This window comes from Haliotis cracherodii, unplaced genomic scaffold, assembly GCF_022045235.1.
Source record: "Haliotis cracherodii isolate W230 unplaced genomic scaffold, xgHalCrac1.p SCAF_12, whole genome shotgun sequence".
Classification (NCBI taxonomy): Eukaryota; Metazoa; Mollusca; class Gastropoda; order Lepetellida; family Haliotidae; genus Haliotis; species Haliotis cracherodii.
Window position 1 is genome coordinate 22,869,471 of NW_027266267.1, and position 21,604 is coordinate 22,891,074.

General features: G+C 38.9%; 1 protein-coding gene across 1 annotated transcript; it reads right to left on the reverse strand.

Annotated features, from left to right (window-relative positions):
- Nucleotides 1-1,118: 1,118 nt before the first annotated feature.
- LOC139457188 (uncharacterized) lies at nt 1,119-18,146 on the reverse strand. Its single transcript, XM_071238608.1, has 8 exons — nt 17,963-18,146; nt 15,669-15,779; nt 14,614-14,838; nt 13,760-13,931; nt 13,037-13,155; nt 12,531-12,681; nt 11,559-11,663; nt 1,119-1,134 (listed from the first exon to the last, which is right to left on the reverse strand). The coding sequence occupies exons 1-8, from the start codon at nt 18,144-18,146 to the stop codon at nt 1,119-1,121; spliced, it is 1,083 nt and encodes a 360-aa protein (XP_071094709.1).
- Nucleotides 18,147-21,604: the final 3,458 nt, after the last annotated feature.

Here is a 21,604-nt window from a genome sequence, read left to right on the forward strand (position 1 = left end):
TGGTAGTAACGCACTCCAAGGGTTTGTTGACATGTTTTCGTTATATCCGTAGTTCGCTATTCGCGAAACCTTATCCATCAATTTTGTATTCCTCAACTATTCACATACACGCCTTTACATATCACTCATGATGCTAGAACTCGTGCACATACTTGGTACTGAAATTTATATCAACTTCTTTGTATTCTTGTAATTTTGAATAGGAAGTGAAGGTCAGTTAAACCGATATATTTTACGTTCGCTTCGCATACATTTTAATAATTTTCATTTTTTCGTCAAATGAGCTATTTTGGATATTGGGCAGCTGAAGATACATACAGGACATACCATTCCAAGAGATTAATCTGTTAATCAGCGAATGTCTTAACCGGTCGATGTCGCTTGGAACGGAAAAGTAGTATAAAGGGTGTCAATTTAAATATTTATGGATTAACGACACACTAGATGTTTTCAACATTTAGAACCACGTACTGTCTCTAATACTAATACCAGCGTGGTAGAATTTAAAAAAAACAAAAACCACAAGACACCTCCTGGCGTAAGCTGTTTTTTAATGTCCTCGAACTTGTCTAATAATACCAGAGTGGTAGAGTTTCGGACAAAAACACATGAATATAAACTTCGTGTGGGAATTGAGATTTTACTGGGGCATCTTGTTCACTGTTTGGAGTGAGCGGATATTTAAACGATTATTATGTACAGTTTGATTGCACCATACCCGTCATCGTGGGTTTCACCGAAGTGGTAAACGTCTGAGACCCGCATCACTTTGGGCTTTCCTCCCACATTAAACTGACACGCCGTGATATAACTGGAATACTGTTAAAAGCGGCGTTGAACCTAACTCGCTCGCTCACTCACTCATACGAGCATGGGCCCTGGTGCCCCTGAGACTGATATAACTGAAATGCTGTTACATATTATTATACACATTAATTAAATGCAAGTCTGATGCTACAGTTCTATTTGCAGCAGCATTTTCAAGGATGAAGAAAATGCAACAGTTATTTCATGTTGGCATCAACTACATGTGCATTGTGCATTGGTGTGGTAGATCAGATGCTCCAACTCCAACTGATGTCCGCCACTAACGTGATGGAATGAGATTGGGTGGTCACTCATGGTTCTGATGCCCTGAAACAACAAAAACCATAATAATAACCTCCGTTACATGGATGACCTTGAACTTATTGCCAATGGAGGATCTACACGAAAAAACAGATTCCGTTGTCGAGTAATTTTCTAATGATATTGACATGTCCTTTGGACTCGACAAATGCAACATTTTTTTATTTGAAACGTGGCAAGGTAGAAGAGAGAGGATCTATCAGTTTATTTGGAGGAGGAGTTATTTACCATCTTATTGAAGGTTAGGCCTAAACGTACTTAGGATTGGTTGGTTGGTTTGTTTGTTTTACGCCGCGCTCAGCAATATTCCAGCTATATGACGGCGGTCTGTAAATAATCGAGTCTGGACCAGACAATACAGTGATTGAAATCATGTACATCGATCCACACAATTGGGGATCGATTACATGCATCAACCAAGTCAGTGAGCCTGACCACCCGATCCCGTTAGTCGCCTCTTACGACAAGCATAGTCGTCTTTCACGGCAAGCATGGGTTGCTGAAGACCTATTCTAACACGGATTGTCCTGAGTGATGGTAGTTGAAGGTCTTGGATCATCTTCGATGCGCTTACATTACTGTCGGCATCGTCTATTCGCTCTGCAAATTTGCGTCCCTTGGACACGCCAGAAACCTATAAACGTGGGTTGGAATATTTTAATGCAAGTTCGCCCCGATCATGTTTGAAGGTTTGTTAGCACCATACCGTACTCGAGCGTTTTACCAAAGTGGTAAACGTCTGATTCCTTCATGACTTCGGGCTTCCCTCCCACATTATGCAGACCCGCTATGATAGAATTTGAAAACTGTTATACGCCGCGTTACTCACTCACTCACTCATTCTAAACAGTGGCAGAGCATCATCCCCTAAAGTTGACACCATGGATGGCTGTTTGGCACAACAATGACCAAAACTAATTCCTTATTTTGACGTACAGTAAACAACGGGTATATCGAACTCACAAGGACCACTGATGTTAATTCGTAACAACCGTCGTTCGTTATAAGCGTATATGCAGCATACATACAACAAATGGCCGGTACTAAAAAAATATATCGGTCAGTTCGTTTTAAGCGTGTTCGTTATGAACGCAGTTTACAGTATACCATATGATCCTGTGGTTATTGGACTTGGCTTTGCATGTGTTTGTGACGGGTATCGTGATTAACTCAATCACTACCGTTTTAGCTCCAACTGCGTCATATTCGCTGTACCTATCTGGATACCACCCAGTAATATGATTCGTCGGTAGGAAACAGTGGAAGCGACTCCTTTCTTTTGGAATCAGTAAAGTTGCCGGGGGCACGGGTGGCCCAGTCGTCTAAAGCGCCGCGATTCGCTGTGCAGAGTTGCGTCCCTTGGGCACGCCAGAAACCTATGATTGTGGTTCGAATCCCGGTTCGCCCCGATTATGTTTCTAGGTTTGTCAGCACCATACCCGTCCTCGTGGGTTTCACCGAAGTGGTAAACGTCGTAGACCTACCTGCATCACTTCGGCCTTTCCTCCCACATTAAGCTAACACGCCGTGATATAACTGGAATACTGTTAAAAGCGGCGTTAAACCCAACTCACTCACTCAGTAGAGTTGCCAATGGGCACTCCAAGGGACTGCATACACTTGCCAAAAACAGCATCGTCCGCATTGCCAGTTTGACGACATATATTGGGGTCATGTCCCCGTAGACCAAACCTACTCATGGCCTCTTTGCTGACGACCATTCCAGCTCCGCCACTCACGAATCCTTGTTTGACGACAGCCAAAATATATGGGCTTGTTTGTATCGTAATCGGCCAGGAACTTACAAAGGTTTTCCATGATGAGGTAAGTATCTTCATCACCTCTAACGAACCAATCACAGTTGTTGAAATGATGTTCATACACATACTGGAATCCACTTCGACTGAATGCTTTTTAGGTCAAATGATATCGATCTTCAGAAACGCTAAACCCGACCACTGGAAAGGATGTGTTTGTTTCTGAGCTGTCACAGTGTTTACTCCAGTATTTGTGTTCCGAAACTGTTTTGTGAAAGATTCATTGTGTTCTAATTTATTAAATGGACGATTAACATGTAGTTTCTCTGCGCATTTAAGGGGCCGGAATGTATATGACACAAAGTCACTCTTCTTTATTTAGCGGTATGCGGTTGAATGGCTTGGCTTGGACAGGGGTGGTAACTGCGGGTGGATGGTATAAGAGGAAAAACATGCGGGGTGGCGAGTAGTATAGGTAATAGGGGTTCTGCCGCAACTCCACTGGAGCTGGATTTAAATACCTATACTGCTACTACAAGTGGCATTTTTATGCCAAAATGACTATGCGATTCAACGATAGTCATGAGATTAAGTTCAATTGGCTCTAGCTCACCAATACCTGGGGCCAATCATTGCTTTAGATGAGCCTAAATGGTAATAAAAATATTCTTCATTATTTTTATCAATAAAGCGAAATTCAACATTTTTAGTAAGTTCTTCGTTCATTTTACTAGGAGACCAGACTAAATAACTACACTCTTCTTGTAAATTGATAAGAAACAATTGATAACCGTATTTGGTTGGTTTGACATCACTGATATAATAAAAACCTTGTGGTAATTTTCTCCATTTAATAGCTTTTTCGATCTCAATTATTATATATATTTGAAAGTGTGCATCGCTGTGAATGATAACCTGATGTACAGCTGTTGTCAACGCTATGATTCTGCCACGAAATTTGTAAGTAAAACATTGCAAATGCATGCTTGATATTTTATTTATGAAAGGGGTGTGATTTAATATAATGTTCGTTTAAAGCCAGAATTATTTGAGAGTTACCACCGTGTTGTGACGTGTGCTTGTTATTACCGTATTTTCCATATTTTTTGGATTATTACGGAGTGAGTTTGTATTGTGACAAGCTAGATGTGTTTCGGACATAAGGATATGCAAGTACGTTTGTTGTTTTGTATGGTTTCAGCTTGAACCTGCTTCGTATGGTATACGTTGAACATTGACTGTTTGGATCACAGAATAAAGCAGTGTGTGAGTGAATGCTGAATCTGCTGTTTATTGACTTTTGAAACCCACACCAGAAACAGACTCGACTAAACGAGACAATGACCGCATGTACTTGAAATTGAAATTGCAAACAAGGAAATTGATACCTTAAATGTTAGTAACATTTTCAGACGAAAATCATTTTCCCAAAATGTCTCACAATCTTTCACATTTCAGGAACGACCAACAATTTCATTTTCCTACACTAATACCATTTTATTCACGTTGTTCAGTTACAAGAACGTATTGCAGAACGTGGACTTGGCAGCCCATGCAATACACAATACGTGGTACGTACACAATACTCTAATACTCATGGTGTCAACTGTCACGAATAATAGATGTGTTGTTAAGATATAGATAATTTGATATATTGAAGTTGAATTAGCAACGCTTAGTATGTTGACTAATTTTTGGTATATATGAAGGTTGACGTGAACATTGGTCTTCATTACAATGGTCACTGTATACCAGTGTGCATCATGGCACATCTAATACCGAATTAATGGTGCAACAAACGAGGCAATAATTTACATCAATCAAACATATAGATATCAGGATCTAACATATCAGGGTTTTAGTGACAATATATGGTACTTATTGTTGACGGTGTTTAAGAGCAAATGAAACCGCCAGGTAAAGGTTGCCTTGCTTACCTTACACAACTGGAAGCCACGTAGACAAGCGATGAACAGCGGTTGACCTTGACGTCCCTACATTGTCCATTACAGTCCAGCAGCTTGAAACATGCGGTGGCATCGTTGTAGATCCATAACGCACCAGTATCATCACAAAACACTGTGTTAACTTTTGAAGGAAATGTGTCAAGCCGTGTGTTAATGACAGCCATATTACAAAGAATAACATGGAGCATTTTGTCAACTTATCTTACGTTAGTTAAGGCATATATATGTATTAAATAACTAGAGCATTGGTCTGGTTTCATGTCATCTGAAACTGAGTCTACTGTGTTCAAATAAAAAGACTTGCTGATTTTTCTGGTTCATGAACTGTAAAATTAAGATTCAGGTGTTCAAGAAACCACAATCCAAGATATTTATAAGGTTCTGAAAATCAATGACATCATCATCAAAATACAATGTATAATCTGATCTTGAACATGAAGCTTGACGGAAATGAACAACTTTAGTGTTTTTCTGATTAACTTTTAATTCCCATGTCGAGCACCAATTTGCCAAACATTCAAGCATACGCTGTAAACATTGGCCATCGGGCGCTATTAAGCCTATATCATCGGCATATAACAAAAGGCTAAGCATAACATCACCAACGTTGATACCACAACGTAAACTATTCATTTCATTTTCCTAGATCATCAATGTAAACCGAAAAAAGTGTTGGCGACATTACACAACCTTGTCGCACACCGGAATATGCAGAAAATACATCAGTATGGAGATCATTCACTCTTACACAAGACTGTGTGTTATTATACATGGGTTGAACAGCATGAAGGAACCTGTCACTAATGCCTAAAAGTTTCAATAAATACCACAGGGACTATCAAAGCACTTCATAATATCAATGAAACAAGGGGCGGTCGGGTAGCCTAGTGGTTAAAGCGTTCGCTCGTCACGCCGAAGACACGGGTTCGATTCCCGACATTGGTACAATGTGTGAAGCCCATTTCTGGTGTCTCCCGCCGTGATATTGCTGGAATATTGCTAAAAGCGGCGTAAAACCATACTCACTCACTCACTCACCCTGTCTTGATTGTGTACGGTTATTAACAACTGAATATAATGAATAAATATATTCGTGAGTACTTCGGTTTGAGCAAAAAAAACTATGTTATCAACAGATTTATTATCATTTAAAAAAGTATTAGTGATCTTATTTTGTATGTACCTTTTTGAGAAAGAGGCATCGTTGTCCGGCGGGGAGACCTGGGTATTGTCAGAGATCTCAGTAGGGGCACGGATCTGCCAGGTAAGGAGGGAGGAGGGAGGAGGGAGTGGACAGAGAACCTGTCGGAAATGTTGCTGCCATTAATTAAAGATGACATTCTCACCACATTAAAATCTGTGAAGCAGTCGAGATCTTCATGAGATGTGTTGACATAGTCCACGACAGAATGCCCATTCTTGATATATGTAAAGTCCTGATGCCCGACTCTGCTGTTGAAAACACACATACTCCCGTTGACTAGGAATTTAATCAATTAATCCCCATAGGCATTTTTAACCTAATCGATTGCCTTCCTATCCGGTATTTCGTCAGCTCCCTGACTATAATCACTTTCACCCCCCATGCTTGAGCTGAAGTCTCCTCATATACATAGAAGACCTTCATTCTGGTACATATATAGCTGTTTTAAAAAAGTTGTGAAAAACTGTTCGCCATCATCAGCACGTGACGAGCAGGCTGGTGGCAAATAACACTCACATAGCAGGATGTTGAAGTCAGGGTTCAACCACTTTACTGTTATCAATAACATAAACGTTATATGTTTCTAGCAAACTGTTCTTTACAAAAGCCCCTACACCACCGGATCCCCTTTTAGTTCGTTTATATCTGTGTGTCCATACCATGAGTATCCCTCCAAGTTAATAACAGAGTTTCACAAACACCCAAAACGTCACAGTTGTAAGATTTTACGACTGACTCTTTAAATTTACAGTTTTCAGAATCCCTCTTACCCCAAACACCAGAATTCCAGAATCCAAGCCGTAAGAAGTCCTATTCCTCATTTTTTTGCAGCCAATAATCTCTTTCCGCGAAACCGATACATGTAAGTTTTACTGACCTCTTTGAGTAATGTCTGGATATTTGCTCCGGATTCTAATTCTTCTTGTGATAGAGCTTGATCAATAAACACGCGTGAAAAGTTTTTGCTGTTCTTCAACTCCTTTTTTGATTTTGGCAATGTAACCTTTTTCTCAACTGATTCGAGTTCAATAACTACAAGACCCGGTTTATCGTCTGAGCTTTTTTTCTAACGGCGGTCACCGTTCTGACGTCATTTAACTTCAACCCGCATCGCGAAACACCTGGTTTACGTGATTATAGAGCATGTTCTGATCCTCCTGTTCTCGTTTAGCCACAGATAGATTTCTCATGATGACAGATTTATCAAGTCTGTTACTACCTGTTCCACGAGGCATTGATTTTAGTTACTATTTTAGAAGGGGCGGTCGGGTAGCCTAGTGGTTAAAGCGTTCGCTCGTCATACCGAGGACCCGGGTTCGATTCCCGACATGGGTACAATGTGTGAAGCCCATTTCTGGTGTCCCCCGCCGTGATATTGCTGGAATATTGCTAAAAGTGGCGTAAAACCAAACTCACTCACTCACTATTATTTGAGACCGCTGACCGGGTTATCAATTCGTTTTGGCGAAATCGTATGTGAAGTGATCGGAAGATCGAACAACTCACCGTTATTTACAGCAACCACGGTCATATTACCGCTATTTATGCCTTGAAACGAACTTTAGTGTATAGAGAATAGATCTTTATATCATAAATGCCATTCATTGAATCACTGAAAGTCATATTTGTTGTAGTTTGACTATTATATGTCAACATATAGTTTAGTGATGTGTTATCTCAAATTTCAAATTTAATACAAATTTGAAATTTGAGATAAAACATCACTAAAGATAATGTTTTATATATAGAGATTTAGATTACCGTGCGTCATATCTCTTAAACTGAGTCGGAAACAGCAATCAGCTGTGCACACGTTTGTATCTACCGGTGATTTGGTCAAAAATTGGATCTACCCAATAATATAACTTTAAAGAATTTTGATACAATGAGCGGAAGAATTGTATCTGAAACTATTTTTTTATCAGGAATAATTTATTCCAATATCATGTTAGTTGCAGCTCTGCTAGTTTAATTGTTATAATCTGTTCCGTTTTCCTAAATTCGCTGAAGGGCTACAATGTAATTTTTTTTCTACGGAAGACAAACACATTTTGACAGCAAATGTAGGGATTTTGTATCTGCTTCATTCCGATTCGCTTTATAGACGGTGTATATAAATAAGCATCGATTTCCAGCTTATTTTACAAGACAAATAACCTTGTGCGTATGAAACATTGTCCCTCACAAACAGTACACACAAACCAATGAATTTGTTTTTGAATACCATCATCATGTCTAGTGATGTTGTATTGCAAATTTAATGTTTTCATTGACCAAATTTGCAAACAGCAAAACAAGCGCACAAACTCCTTTTGCCGCCATGACCATAACACACAAGATGCCCAGGAAAGCAGTGCGCATGAAAAGGGAAGTAACTGCACGTTATATTCGATCGCATTGTTTTTAAGTATTGTAGCATTTCACAGTTGAGGTCGTGTGTTCGAGACGCAGAATATTCAAGGATTTCATTTTGGAAAGTGGAAATAAAACGAAACGTGCGGCGGACTTTATGATGATGCGGCGGTGCCTGAGAACCAAAAATATTTTTTTCCAGCTTTATATCCGAATTTTTAACTGGCAGGCAGTGGATGGGTTCTACCCTGTCTGATCAGGGTGTCCCACAAGGCAGTATCTTGTCTGTCACATTGTTTAGTATTAAAAAAATGGTTTGTCTAAAGTTTTAAATGATTCGATAGATGGATCGCTCTTTGGGGATGATTTTAATATTTCTTGTCGTGGCAAAAACATGCATACTGCTCCTTTATTCAAATATAATCCAGAAAATGGTTTTAAATTTTCAAATCTAAAACAGACTGTGTACATTTTTGCAGAAAATATAAACCCCACAAAGATCCAGAATTAATTTTAGGTAACACTCCCAATATAGTTGTAAAGGAATCCAAATTCTTAGGTCTAATTTCGATCATCATTTGACTTTTCGGCCCTACATTAAATACTTAAAGAAATAATGCTTGAAGGCCCTAGATTTATTGAAAGTTGTCTCCCGTTCTTTGTGGAGAGGGGATAAAAAAGACCTCCTCCAACTATATGTAATACTTATCCGCTCTAAACTTGATTATGGCTCCATCACCTATGGTTTTGGCTTATAAGAGCAATTAAAAATTACTTGATACTATACCTTGGAGCCTTCTGAACTTCGCTTGTTCATAGTTTGTATGTGGCACCGTCCCTTAAACACCGTTGCATTAAATTAGCTCTACAATATATCTCGAAATTACGTTCTAATGATTCCAATCCAGCATATGACTGTGTTTTTAATCCCCTTCATGGTAATCTCTACAAAACAAAATCGTCTCTTATTTCACCATTTGGGATAAGACTACAAGCAGATATTTCTGCTGCTAAAACATATCTTGATAATATAGCCCCCATCAGCTTCTCTCTTCTCCACCATGGCAGTTAGTACATACAGAGGTGGACCTAACATTAACGAAACTAATGAAATCTGACACAAAACAAAATACTATCAACAACAATATAATGAATTATGAAGCACATATGACACTTGCAAATCTGTATTTACAGATGGATCCAAGGATGGTGGCATTGTTGCCAGCGCAACTGTCATTGGATCCAGGACAATCGCATCCCGATTTCCAGATAACTGTTCTATTTTAGCAGCGGAAGCAGATGCTAACTCGCTAACTTGGTTGATGCATGCCATCGTATCCCAATTGTGTAGACAGATGCTTATGATGTCAATCACTGGATTGTCTGGTCCAGTTCATACAGTTCAGACAGTTCATACAGTGATATATGGTCTCAACTGTCATCGATGCACAACTGATCAAAGGGTTGTGACTTATGTTCCATCAAGGACACCATGCACTTTGAGATAACCTGACGTTTTCACGTTGCTAAATTAGCTGCCAAGGTGATAATTTTGTAATCAAAAGTATAACACTAAAGATGTGAATCGTGTTCAAAAGGTTTATTGAATACAGATTTGTCTCAATGCCTTCTACACATTTTATTGCTTTCCAAGACAGCAGCGGTCGGTCTCTCTGAAATGAGAAGTATATGATTAAGACAAGAGTAGAGGCAAGAACATAACTATCATGTTCCTCCCTGTATGTATTGGGGGTACATGTGGCCCAGTAGCCTAAGGCGCGGCTAATTGCTGTGCAGAGTTGCGTCCCTTGGGCACACCAGAAACCTGATTTTGGTTCTAATCCTGGTTCGCCATGATTATGCATCTTGGTTTGTCAGCACCATGTCCGTGCTTGTCGGTTTCACCGAAGTGATAAACGTCTGACGCCTACATCACTTCGGGCTTTCCTTCCAAATGAAGCAGACACGCTTGGATATAACTGGAATAATGTTAAAAGCAGCATTCTACCCAACTCACTCACTCACTCCTGTTTGTATGATTGTGGATACTTTTATAAAACAAGAAATAACTGATAAAGTTCTTCTGCTTTTCAGTGACATGAAACTGTGACACATTTCTAATTTTTAAGATAAGAACTTACCCATTCTGCTTATCAGGGGCTGTAATATACAAAATATATAATCATTGTAATGTTATTTATTGTTACAATCACCTCTTAATACAAATATATACCCCAGGTAGACGTTGATGCTCTACCGGATATTTCTCTTTTGACAACACGATTGATTGATAGTCCACCGTACCTCATTCCCAATTCCTTATAAGGACGTGGGACACGTCCTTCTTTACAGAAATGGCCTATATATTTTAACGGGGAGTCTATATACGTTTCATGTATTCCCTCAATAAGTAAGTTGGTTGATAATATCTATTTAAATATTCAAAGTGCTGCCAATACATATTATAACAGAAGCTGGGATATCCTCACCATGGCCAGCAGCACAGAGTCATGTGCGGGACAGCGGGTTGTAATTAATGCCAGAGAATGGCCGGGTGGCCACTGAAGCTTTACTTTGTGGATGAGGTTTGGGATACTGCAGGCTGACCATATATGTAATGAAACACGATATATGGCAGTCTGACAGCGAGGGGTAAAGATAGTACGCTTTCTGTGAGTCAAGACTTGACCCTCGGACAGCGGCTAGGTAGGCTGGCCCTCTTACGCCTCAGAGATCCTGCCTGGCCATACTACTGTAGCTAGATGACAAAGTAAGATCACGAATAAACGTTGTGGACCCACAGACGGACTTGTTAGGTCAAAAGAGAAATATCCGGTATAGCATCAACGTCCATCTGGGATATATATATATATATATATATATATATATATAAATATATATATATATATATATATATATGACTGTATCCAACTGCACTTCTTTGGCAAGGGATCAAATATTGTAGATAAAAAACGATATTTATTGGGATAACCTTCAAAGTGAGAATCAATGCTTGGTTAACATAACATATGGTATATGTAACTGTAATACTTAAATGATTTTGTTATCCAAATGATGCTGTTAGATCGGTCAATGAATTCCCGGGCTACATGTTATGTGCATTGATGTTGCTGTTATGATTTAACGTACCAGGATGGTTCGAACTCGAGCCTCAGTTCGGCAGAGGCCGTGGAAGTGGTAAAAGTCAAAGTTCCTTCATTCTCGTAGGATGTGGAGTTGAAAATGCTTAGATGGCTGAAAGATCAAACCTCTGCTCGTTACAATCTTTGTTTATCGTTTCCCAGCCAAGAACAAATGAGGACTGTTTTACAAAACGAGTTTTGGCACTCACTGAGTATCCCTATACGAACCATAATAATGATCCAGTCAATTCGATGCACATAGCGCGTTACTTACACAATGTTCTGATACTAATGGTGTCAGTTGTCACGAATTATAAATTTGTTTGTCAAGACAAACCAGAAACAGACTCGACTAAATTAGATGATGACCGTATGTACTTGAGTTTGAATTTTGCAACCAAGGAAATTGATACCTTAAATTTAAGTAACATTTTCAAACGAAAATCATTTTCCCAAAATGTCTCACAATGTTTCAAATTATAGGAACGACAAACAATTTCATTTTCATAAGTGAATTCCATATCATTCAGGTTGTTCAGTTACAAGAACGTATCGCAGAACGTGGACTTGGCAGCCCATGCAATACACAATACGTGGTACGTACACAATACTCTAATACACATGGTGTCAACTGTCACGAATAATAGATGTGTTAATAGACATACATAATTTGATACATTGAAGTTATATTAAGCTTTCAAAGTTGAATGAGCGACGCTCTACATGTTGACTGATTTTAGAGTATTTGAAGTTTGAAGTGAACATCAGACTTTATTAAAATGCTCACTGTACACCAGTGCTCATCATGATACATCCTATACCCAACTAATGGTGCAACATGCGAGGCAATAATTTACATCAATCAAACATATAGATATCAGGATCTAACATATCGGGGTTTTAGTGGCAATACATGGTACTAATTGTGGATGGTGTTTAAGAGCCAATGAAACCGCCAGGTAAAGGTTGCCTTGCTTACCTGACAGAACTGGAGGCCACGTAGACAAGCGATGAACAGCGGTTGACCTTGACGTCCCTACATTGTACATTACAGTCCAGCAGCTTGAAACATGCGGTGGCATCATTGTAGGCCCATAACGCACCAGTATCATCACAAAACACTGTGTTATCTTTTGAAGGAAATGTGTCAAGCCGTGTGTTAATGACAGCTTTATTACAAAGAATAACATGGAGCATTTTGTCAACTTATCCCAGTTAGTTCAGGCATATATGTATTAAATAACTACAGCATTGGTCTGGTTTTATGTCATCAGAAACTGAGTCTACTGTAATCCAATAGAAAGTTATGAAGTTATTGTCAACTTTGGAAACGGGTCGGAGGTATTGTCTAGGTTTTGGATTGACAAATGCATATGGATTGATTGCACATTTAAACTCATGTTTTACAAAAAGGCAAATTTCTGTTTGCAAACTTCAGTGAGGTCCTGATTCTCAATGTTAAGCTATATGCTGTATGATACATACCTTGGTCAATGACATCAAACGAACGTATGTTCATTGAAAACTTCAATTTGGTTTCCAAATCGGTGACACCTGTTGAGTTGATGCTTTGAATTTCTTTGCAATTGCTGAAATACACTCGCCTTTAACGGAAGAAAGAAGTTAATTAATGAAATATCACTATGGCGTTGTGTCAATTCCTTAGTGCTTATTTGTCCAACAATCGTATGAATCACTTTGAACGTTTTCAATTTGAAACATCAAGGAACAATTTATTTGGTGTCCAGGTCAGAACCTGGGTATGTTGTCCAACGTGAACTGTACATTTCCCACGTTTATGGCTTTGTGCGCTCTTTAAAGACATTGAACAACACAAGTAGTTACTGGTGATATGGTAGAGAGATCCACATGCCAATCATAGAATTGGTTACTAGTGATATGCTATGATTTTTTAAAAGACAAATCACTGAAGTCTAACCTATCTCACATAGTTTTTCAAGGGAAATAAATCAATCCATGAAAGAAGTAAAAAGTAACCTGGCTTCGGCTGTAAGCGAGGTTGAACGCGTAGATAGCCGCTTTGGCTGTTTGGCTCATGTGAGGCTAGTAGATTTTACTCTAGAATAGATAATACTTTGCTGATTGTGTACTTCTGTCGAATTTTTCTCGTCAATTTATGCCTGAGATATATTAAACTTCTCATTCACTAGGTGTAGTTTGTAACATACACAGATCTATTATACCAACCCATCATAACTTCTGACAGTTCCAGGACAGGGTGTAATTAAAAGAAGCACCGCATTTCCAGCAGAAATCGACACAATGGCACTGGACGATCCAAGAAAATTCTCAATGGCAGCGAATATTTTATCATCAAGAAAAGCAATGCCTTTCCCTCTTGCTCCAGGCGTAGATAAAGCTAGACAGGGCAGAGACAAACATAATTATGACAAAGCAAAGAATCCAATATAATCTGTAAGCATTTTGTCAATATCAGTCATTTATCTGGTGATTATACTGCTTCTTATAGGATTGTTCTTACATGTAGATACAAGTGATAAACCCTTTTCATAATCATAAGCAATCCGTGAGTGAGTGAGAGAGTTGGGTTTAACGCCTCTTTGAACAGTATTCCAGTTATATATCACGGCGTGTCAGCTTAATATGGGAGGAATGTCGGAAGTGATGCAGGTCTCAGACGTTTACCACTTCGGTGAAACCCAGGAGCATGGATATGATGCTGATAAACCTGGAACCAGGATTCGAACTGCAATCATAAGTCTCTGGCTTATCCAAGGGACGCAACTCTGCACAGCATATTGCGGCCACTTACACAACTGGGCCACCCATGCCCCGTACAAGCAATCTGTGCTAAAGCAAAGTCCATTGTACTGTTCCGATTACATCATTAGTTTGTGTTTGTCAATCGATATCAAAAAGTGATGATACCACGAAATGTTCACCTAGATCACAGACTATCCGTTTTATAACACGAAGTTTGAACCAACCAAAATCAAAATGATGTGAACATATTAGTGTTAGATTGATGTGTATATTAGTTCGATTGGCAAGAAGCAGGTATTGATGGTCGAATGACTTACTATATTCTACAGTGTTTTCCTCACTGGGAAGGGACAGTTGATTAAACGTTAATTCTGCCCCATTGCTGACGTAATAGATGGAGTAATCGCTGTCATTGGTTCCAACAACTGTAAGAGGCCCGACAGTACGATTCGCTTCTATATTTGGCAGGATGGTTCCAACTGGGTCAACCACAGCAATTTCAGATGAAACGAATCCAGAAACTAGGGCAGCGCATCCCTCGACTGTAAAACATCATAGCAGATCGTTTGTTCATAAATGAAAAGAATAATTGGTCTGGTAATACACAAATGTATTCTTACTTTTTCCAGTAATATTTAGTATATTTTGAGTTACTTTTTTCCTGCAGAGCCTTACCATATGTTTTGCAATAGTTATTATGGTATCCCAGATAAATAATCAATATGTAATCAAGGCTTGTTTCTGATGAAAGACAACAATTTGAGACTCATCTGGGGAAAGGGCCGGGGGGAAGCATCAATAAAATGTTTTCGAAGAACAAATGACAAATGATACATTTTTTGTACCATGTTATGTTGTTACCAGTAACCAACCATCAGAAGAGAACGTATGTACATATGCATTATAGTTCATGAAAGACCATACGATTTCCTAAAGTTCTACAATTACAAAAGTGAAAAATATCCTAATATATGTCATACCAGTTTTCCAGAGGTACAAGTAGTACACGCGTACAGAATCACGTGGTGAAAAGGATTTATGACTAAATCACCAAAATATAATGTGTCTGAGTTTGGACTTTGTTTTTCTCTAGTACTCTGAGCACTGCCAGCTCAAAAGTATTTTGTGTTATTTCACATGGCAATATTGTCTCCTTTGACAACAACAGGAGGGTTCAGATGCACGATCTCTTTGAGTTTCCTTCTCTACCTACGGGGAGAACAATCATTCTGTGGTATACTGGTTTTGTCAGATCAAAAGGTCTGATGACTGTCAGCTCAAAAGTATTATCATCTGATATCTTTTGTCAACAAGAAGGCGTTTCAAATGTACACTTTCTGCGATTTTACCTTTAGTTCGCTTCTCTACTTACGTGCAGGACAGTCCGTTGATTGATCCCCGATCAATGCTGTGAGATTGTTGATAAGATCGCAAAGTGTGCTGTTGAGGGCTTCGAGATCACTTTCAAAGCAATCCCCTGGAGCTAAAACAGAAATATGCAGTAACTGTCATTATCTACTATAAACCAACACTTTGTGTTTGTCGCTGTTTATTGACGAAAAAGATAATGCTGTCATCAGCCGTACATGGAACTTCCGTGCTTAAACACGCCTGTAAATATAGAAACATCTGCAATTGCAAACCTTTCAGCTTTCAATAAGTAAGATGTCATCACGTTCTCTGTAAGGGGCCCAGTGATTCTCTTATGTGCAATGCCATATTGGTTCTATAAATCTCCTAGAGAGTGATGTTTAGACAATGTTTATCCAACCTATCAAATGTTCATGAAATGATATGAAGTATGGAGAAAAGAGTATCGAGTGAGATTATAACACATGTGTCCCTTATACCAACAATTGGAGAATTGACATACGCAATCGTTGCACCAGAGATCATGGACAAATTATGATTAATGAGAAAATGAACGGAAGACGTTTGTTTACTCCACAGTCTGCAATGTTTGTTATAATATATTATGGTTTCCTGACAAAAAGTCACAAAACCAGCCAAGACCTACCAATGATTTGGTCGGTTTGCTGTTTTACGCCCCGGAGGTATTGGTGTTTTTAGGTGTTGGTTTGTTTGTGGTAGTTTCGTTTCACTTCATGTTGTTGAACGCCGCGCTCAGCATCAACCGTGTCAACGATCCTGACCACCCGATCCCGTTTGTCGCCTCTTACGATAAGCATAGTCGCCTTTTACGGCAAGAATGAGTTGCTGAAGACCTATTCTAACCCATATCTTCACGGGACGCCTATCAATGAAACAACTAAGATGTTCAAAATGATAGAAATGTGATTGATATTTGTCAAGTATGTATATGAAACAGCACAACAGTTTCCAGACGTCCAAGCACTCGGAGAAAACGACCAAGCACTTTGAAAAAGAGCAAGGAATGCAAATTATCGTTTTTACGAGTGCTTGGTTTTCTTATGATGTTATCCATTTCTAAGATTCTATAATCATCTTACAGCACAATATCAATCATTTTCAATAAAGTGGAAAAAATGTGATCGAATATGACAGAAAAGGGCAAAATTCAGTATAATTAAATTAAAATCATTTCGATAATACTAAGAAATCTCTACAATTCCGATTATATCATAAACAACGTTCTGCAGAGCAAAGGAAAAGTTTTTATGTTCATTATCAACATTGTGGAGATATCCGATGCCCAAATATTTTTCCATCATTCGGACATAGGTAGTAGTCTAAAATAGTTGGTTTTGAAATATTCCATATGTATGCATGAAACCGCCGAGAAAAAAGGCATTGCTCATGGGGATATGATATCAATATAATTGCATTGAATTGATAAAATCATCATTTTCTCAAAAACGTGAAATTAAATAATAGAGCTACTCTAACTGTTATTGTAAAAACTTAAGAAATATTTCCCAGTCCCGATCTTTGGTTTCAGCACATTATGCTTGAGATTAAAGTATTCAATGTATCATTTAACTGTCTTTGAAATCTTAGATTACATATATTTTGTGAATTGAAGTCATACAGACCACCTCTCAATGATACAGAACAGCAGCAAAACAAAGAAATAATTGCAACCTAAGATCATGTTGCATCAGGGCAATCTCGAATATTACCAGCAAGGCAGCGTTTTCTGTTTTGTAAAAAACATATTTAGGCCCGCATCTTTCATTAAAAATATAAATCTGGTTTTGCAGATACAGCTGAACAACAGCTAGTCTTGAAACAAACTCCACGCCCTCCACGTAACAGATATATATATACACTTGCATATAAGTAACACGTAGTAAGTTTATGAATGAAGTCCACTCATATTTACAACATGTAATAATCACCTATATAACCTCAGTGCCCATTCTGAATTCAACAACAATGGTTACAAGACCATTGAAACCTTAAAACAAAACTTTTAAAATCTGATGTAGCCTATTGAAAGCACATATTTCCCTTTAGATAAATGGAAGAAAGAGTGAGGGATACAGCTACACGTACGGAGGGAGTATTGAGCAACTAACCGATTTAACAAAACTTCCATTTCCAAAAGGCAATAGTCTAACTTAATCACGACTGACTGTTAACGAGTGACAGTAGAAACGTTTGCCAACTGGGATGCTGATTGATTAATTCGGCCATGACTTATGCTGTTGTTGTTCTATTCTTTTACAAATGTAATTTACTTACTCTGACATGGACACTGTTCGTTTGTAACATCAAAGATACTTTGGAATTCAGCCTTAGCATTTTCTAGTTGAGTCAAGATGCCAGCGAACTTGTCGGGGAGCTCATTTGGTCCAGGCTGAGATCCCAGTGATGGCGCAAGGACAGCGAGGAGGACAATGAAGAGACCGTTGACAAACATCGTCATGTTGATTCCGATTGACTTTTCGCCTCACCCTTAAGAGTTATTATAGGCATTTAAAATTCTCGTGGACCAGTAGATACCTGTCACGCGTCCAGGTGCGTCATCCACGTGGTAATATATACCACGCTGTACGTGATTGATTTTGATAAAGATTTGTGCATACCGCAGCATATTTTTGCGAATTGAAACAGATGCTAAGGTTCAGGTTTTGACATACATTTTGAATTGGTCAAAAGACATGATACAATCGTTAGTGTAAATCAGATTACCATGAACAGTCGAGACATAAACGCAGATAATTATAAAAGGAGTCATAAATTTGTTTGTCCTGTTTTGTGATGATTCAGTGTGGCATGACCTCAAAACAGTCATATGAAAAAGATCAGCTGGTGACACTTACTAGGTAACAGTCATATGAACAGGATCAGCTGGTGACTCTCTCTAGATAGCAGTCATAAAAACAGGATAAGCCAGTGACACTAACTAGATAGCAGTCATATAAACAGGATCAGCTGGTGACACTTACTAGATATCAGTCATATAAACAGGATCAGCTGGTGACTCTCACTAGATAAAAGTCATATGAACAGAATCAACTGGTGACTCTGACTAGATAACAATCATATGAAAGGGATCAGCTGGTGACTCTAACTAGATAACAGCCATATGAACAGAATCAGCTTGTGACTCTCACACGATAACAGTCATATGAACAGGATCAGCTGATGACTCTGACTAGATATAAGTCATATGAACAGGATCAGCTGGTGACTCTGGCTAGATAACAGTCATATGAACAGGATCAGCTGGTGACTCTCTCTAGATAACAGTCATATGAACAGGATCATCTGATAACTCTGACTAGATATAAGTCATATGAACAGGATCAGCTGGTGACTCTCTCTAGATAACAGTCATATGAACAGGATCAGCTGGTGACTCTCTCTAGATAACAGTCATATGAACAGGATCATCTGATAACTCTGACTAGATGACAGTCATATGAACAGGATCAGCTGGTGACGCTCACCAGATAACAGTCATATGAACAGAAAACTAATGGCCATACTTGAGTGTGGCACGGAAATAAAGCAAGCCTATGGCAAATTAAATCAAGGAATTTGTTCGTTTTAAGGAATACCACACGAATATCAATGAGGCTTCGGGATAGTTTAGCGGTAGTTTCTGCACACTTGTATACAATTCCAACTAAAAGTCTGGGCATAACAAGTGATTGAAATTTGAAAGTATGTCCCGTTTTGCACTTGAGGAAAGGCAAGAAGGCCCTTCTGAGTTCCCTTCTCGATACACCGGCACTGCCATTTTGCTGTTTTAACAAACATATACTTGTACTTACTTTTATTGTTGCCTTGATGCACTTTCGGGCGAATGCAACTGTATGTCATACTGTTGGCAGAGAGGCCGTGCCTGGCTAAGTATCTTTCACTCACTCATTCAGGAGCAGGAGCAGCTCAAGAAAATGGAATTTGCTTTTACACGTTATCCATCTCCCAGTCTCCCAGTATACCAGATTGGTGCGCAACCATAAAATGTCAATGCAAGAGAATGACCAGTCTCGTTATCCGCTCAAACAGATTCCAAGGGGCGTAAAATGCAAAATGGCAGTACAAATTATATGAATGGATCACTGAAAATAAGTGATGACTCCAGGTGTTCGCAAAAACCTTATTTGTACATATTTTTCTAATGGACCTTTCCCCTTGCTGTACGTCACATGAGGATTGAGCATGGAAATATTGCACGACTGTTGTGAATCTAAACACACTTTTTTTACATTACGAAATATTTGTTGAAACGTTTAGGTGTGGCCTTAAAGCAAAAGTTAATCAATATTTATGTAAGGGAGTTATATTTGCATATTAGCCAGGTAATCTTATTTTAATGTCAGCTCGTCTAGTACTCAGGGTATACCACGTCGGCAATATCTGTGCATTATCCAGGTCCATCTCAATTTAATGTTTTTTATACCGGTGCGAGCTGTTTGTTTATCCCTTGTCATCTTTTCAAAACAGTGACTGGTTCTACAGACGTCAGCCTCATGATGTGTTCAAAAGATAAACGTTTTTTCACATACCATGTTTTTTTTTATATATATTGTAGATTAATGTAAAGTAAATTATTATATCTAATATGCCTCACATTAAGCTGAATGTTGCTTAACGCGTCAGCAATATTGAGAAGTGTCAAATCGTGAGCATCTGTCTACTCCATTGAGGTAAGATGAGCCCCAATCAGAGCATCACACCCGGCGACACTTTCATTTTGGCCTTACGTGAAACATGATGTCATGGCGACCTTTTCTGAACTAGAATCTCGTTTACTTTCAAATACAGGTAAGGTTAAAATGATTGATATACCGAGGAACTTTTACCATGTTCAACCTGAAACATCACCACCACCAACAACCATCACATCAGCATACAATTCGCCTCAGTACCTACCGTCATTACCCCTGCGCTATCACACCAGCATCCGCCCCGCCTCATCGCCCGTCATTTTTATGTGAAACGTATTCCTAAATTTTAAGCGGCTCAGTTTGCATGTAGAACAAGGATGATACAGTGAGTGAGTGTAAGTGAGTTTGATGTTTAACGCCGCACTCAGCAGTATTGCAGCTATATGACGGCGGTCTGTAAATAATCGAAGCTGGACCAGACAATCAAGTGATTGACAACATGAGCATCGATCCACGCCATTCGGATCGATGGCATGCATCAACCAAGTCAACGAGCCTGACCACCCGATCCTGTCGATGATACAGTAAACTACGATTCTAACTTATAACAAACTCAAAGAGACCAGTACTTTTAGTTCGTTATAACCGTAGTTCGTTATGAGCATATAAACACCATATATACAGCAAATGGACGGGACCCCCTAAAACGGTTCGTTTTATCCGTCAGTTCGTTATACGCGTGTTCGTCATATACGTAGTTTACTGTATTATCGAAAATGTAATCTTTAATGTTCACAAGTTAGGGTATGTGATGATCCCAAGAATATTTGCTTTTCTTATAAAATCAGTTTTCTTTTATTAGGACTATATTAAGACTATTATAACTTTGACAACTTACCATCCGATTCCATCCCAACAAAATCCTTATACTGCGAATATATTGCTATTAGACAGTGATTCATAAACACATGCTCATGATACTATTATGGTTCTGTGTTTGATGTTCAAAACCTTCCAGGGGCGATCGGGTAGCCTAGTGGTTAAAGCGTTGGCTCGTCACGCCGAAGACCCGGGTTCGATTCCCGACATGGGTACAATGTGTGAAGCCCATTTCTGGTGTACCGCCGCCGTGATATTGCTGGAATATTGCTAAAAGCGGCGTAAAACCATACTCACTCACTCAAAACCTTCCAAATGGCCAGCTGGTTTTCGTGGGGAATTAGTCACATGAGACTAATTACAATTTTATTTACAAGAACAGTGT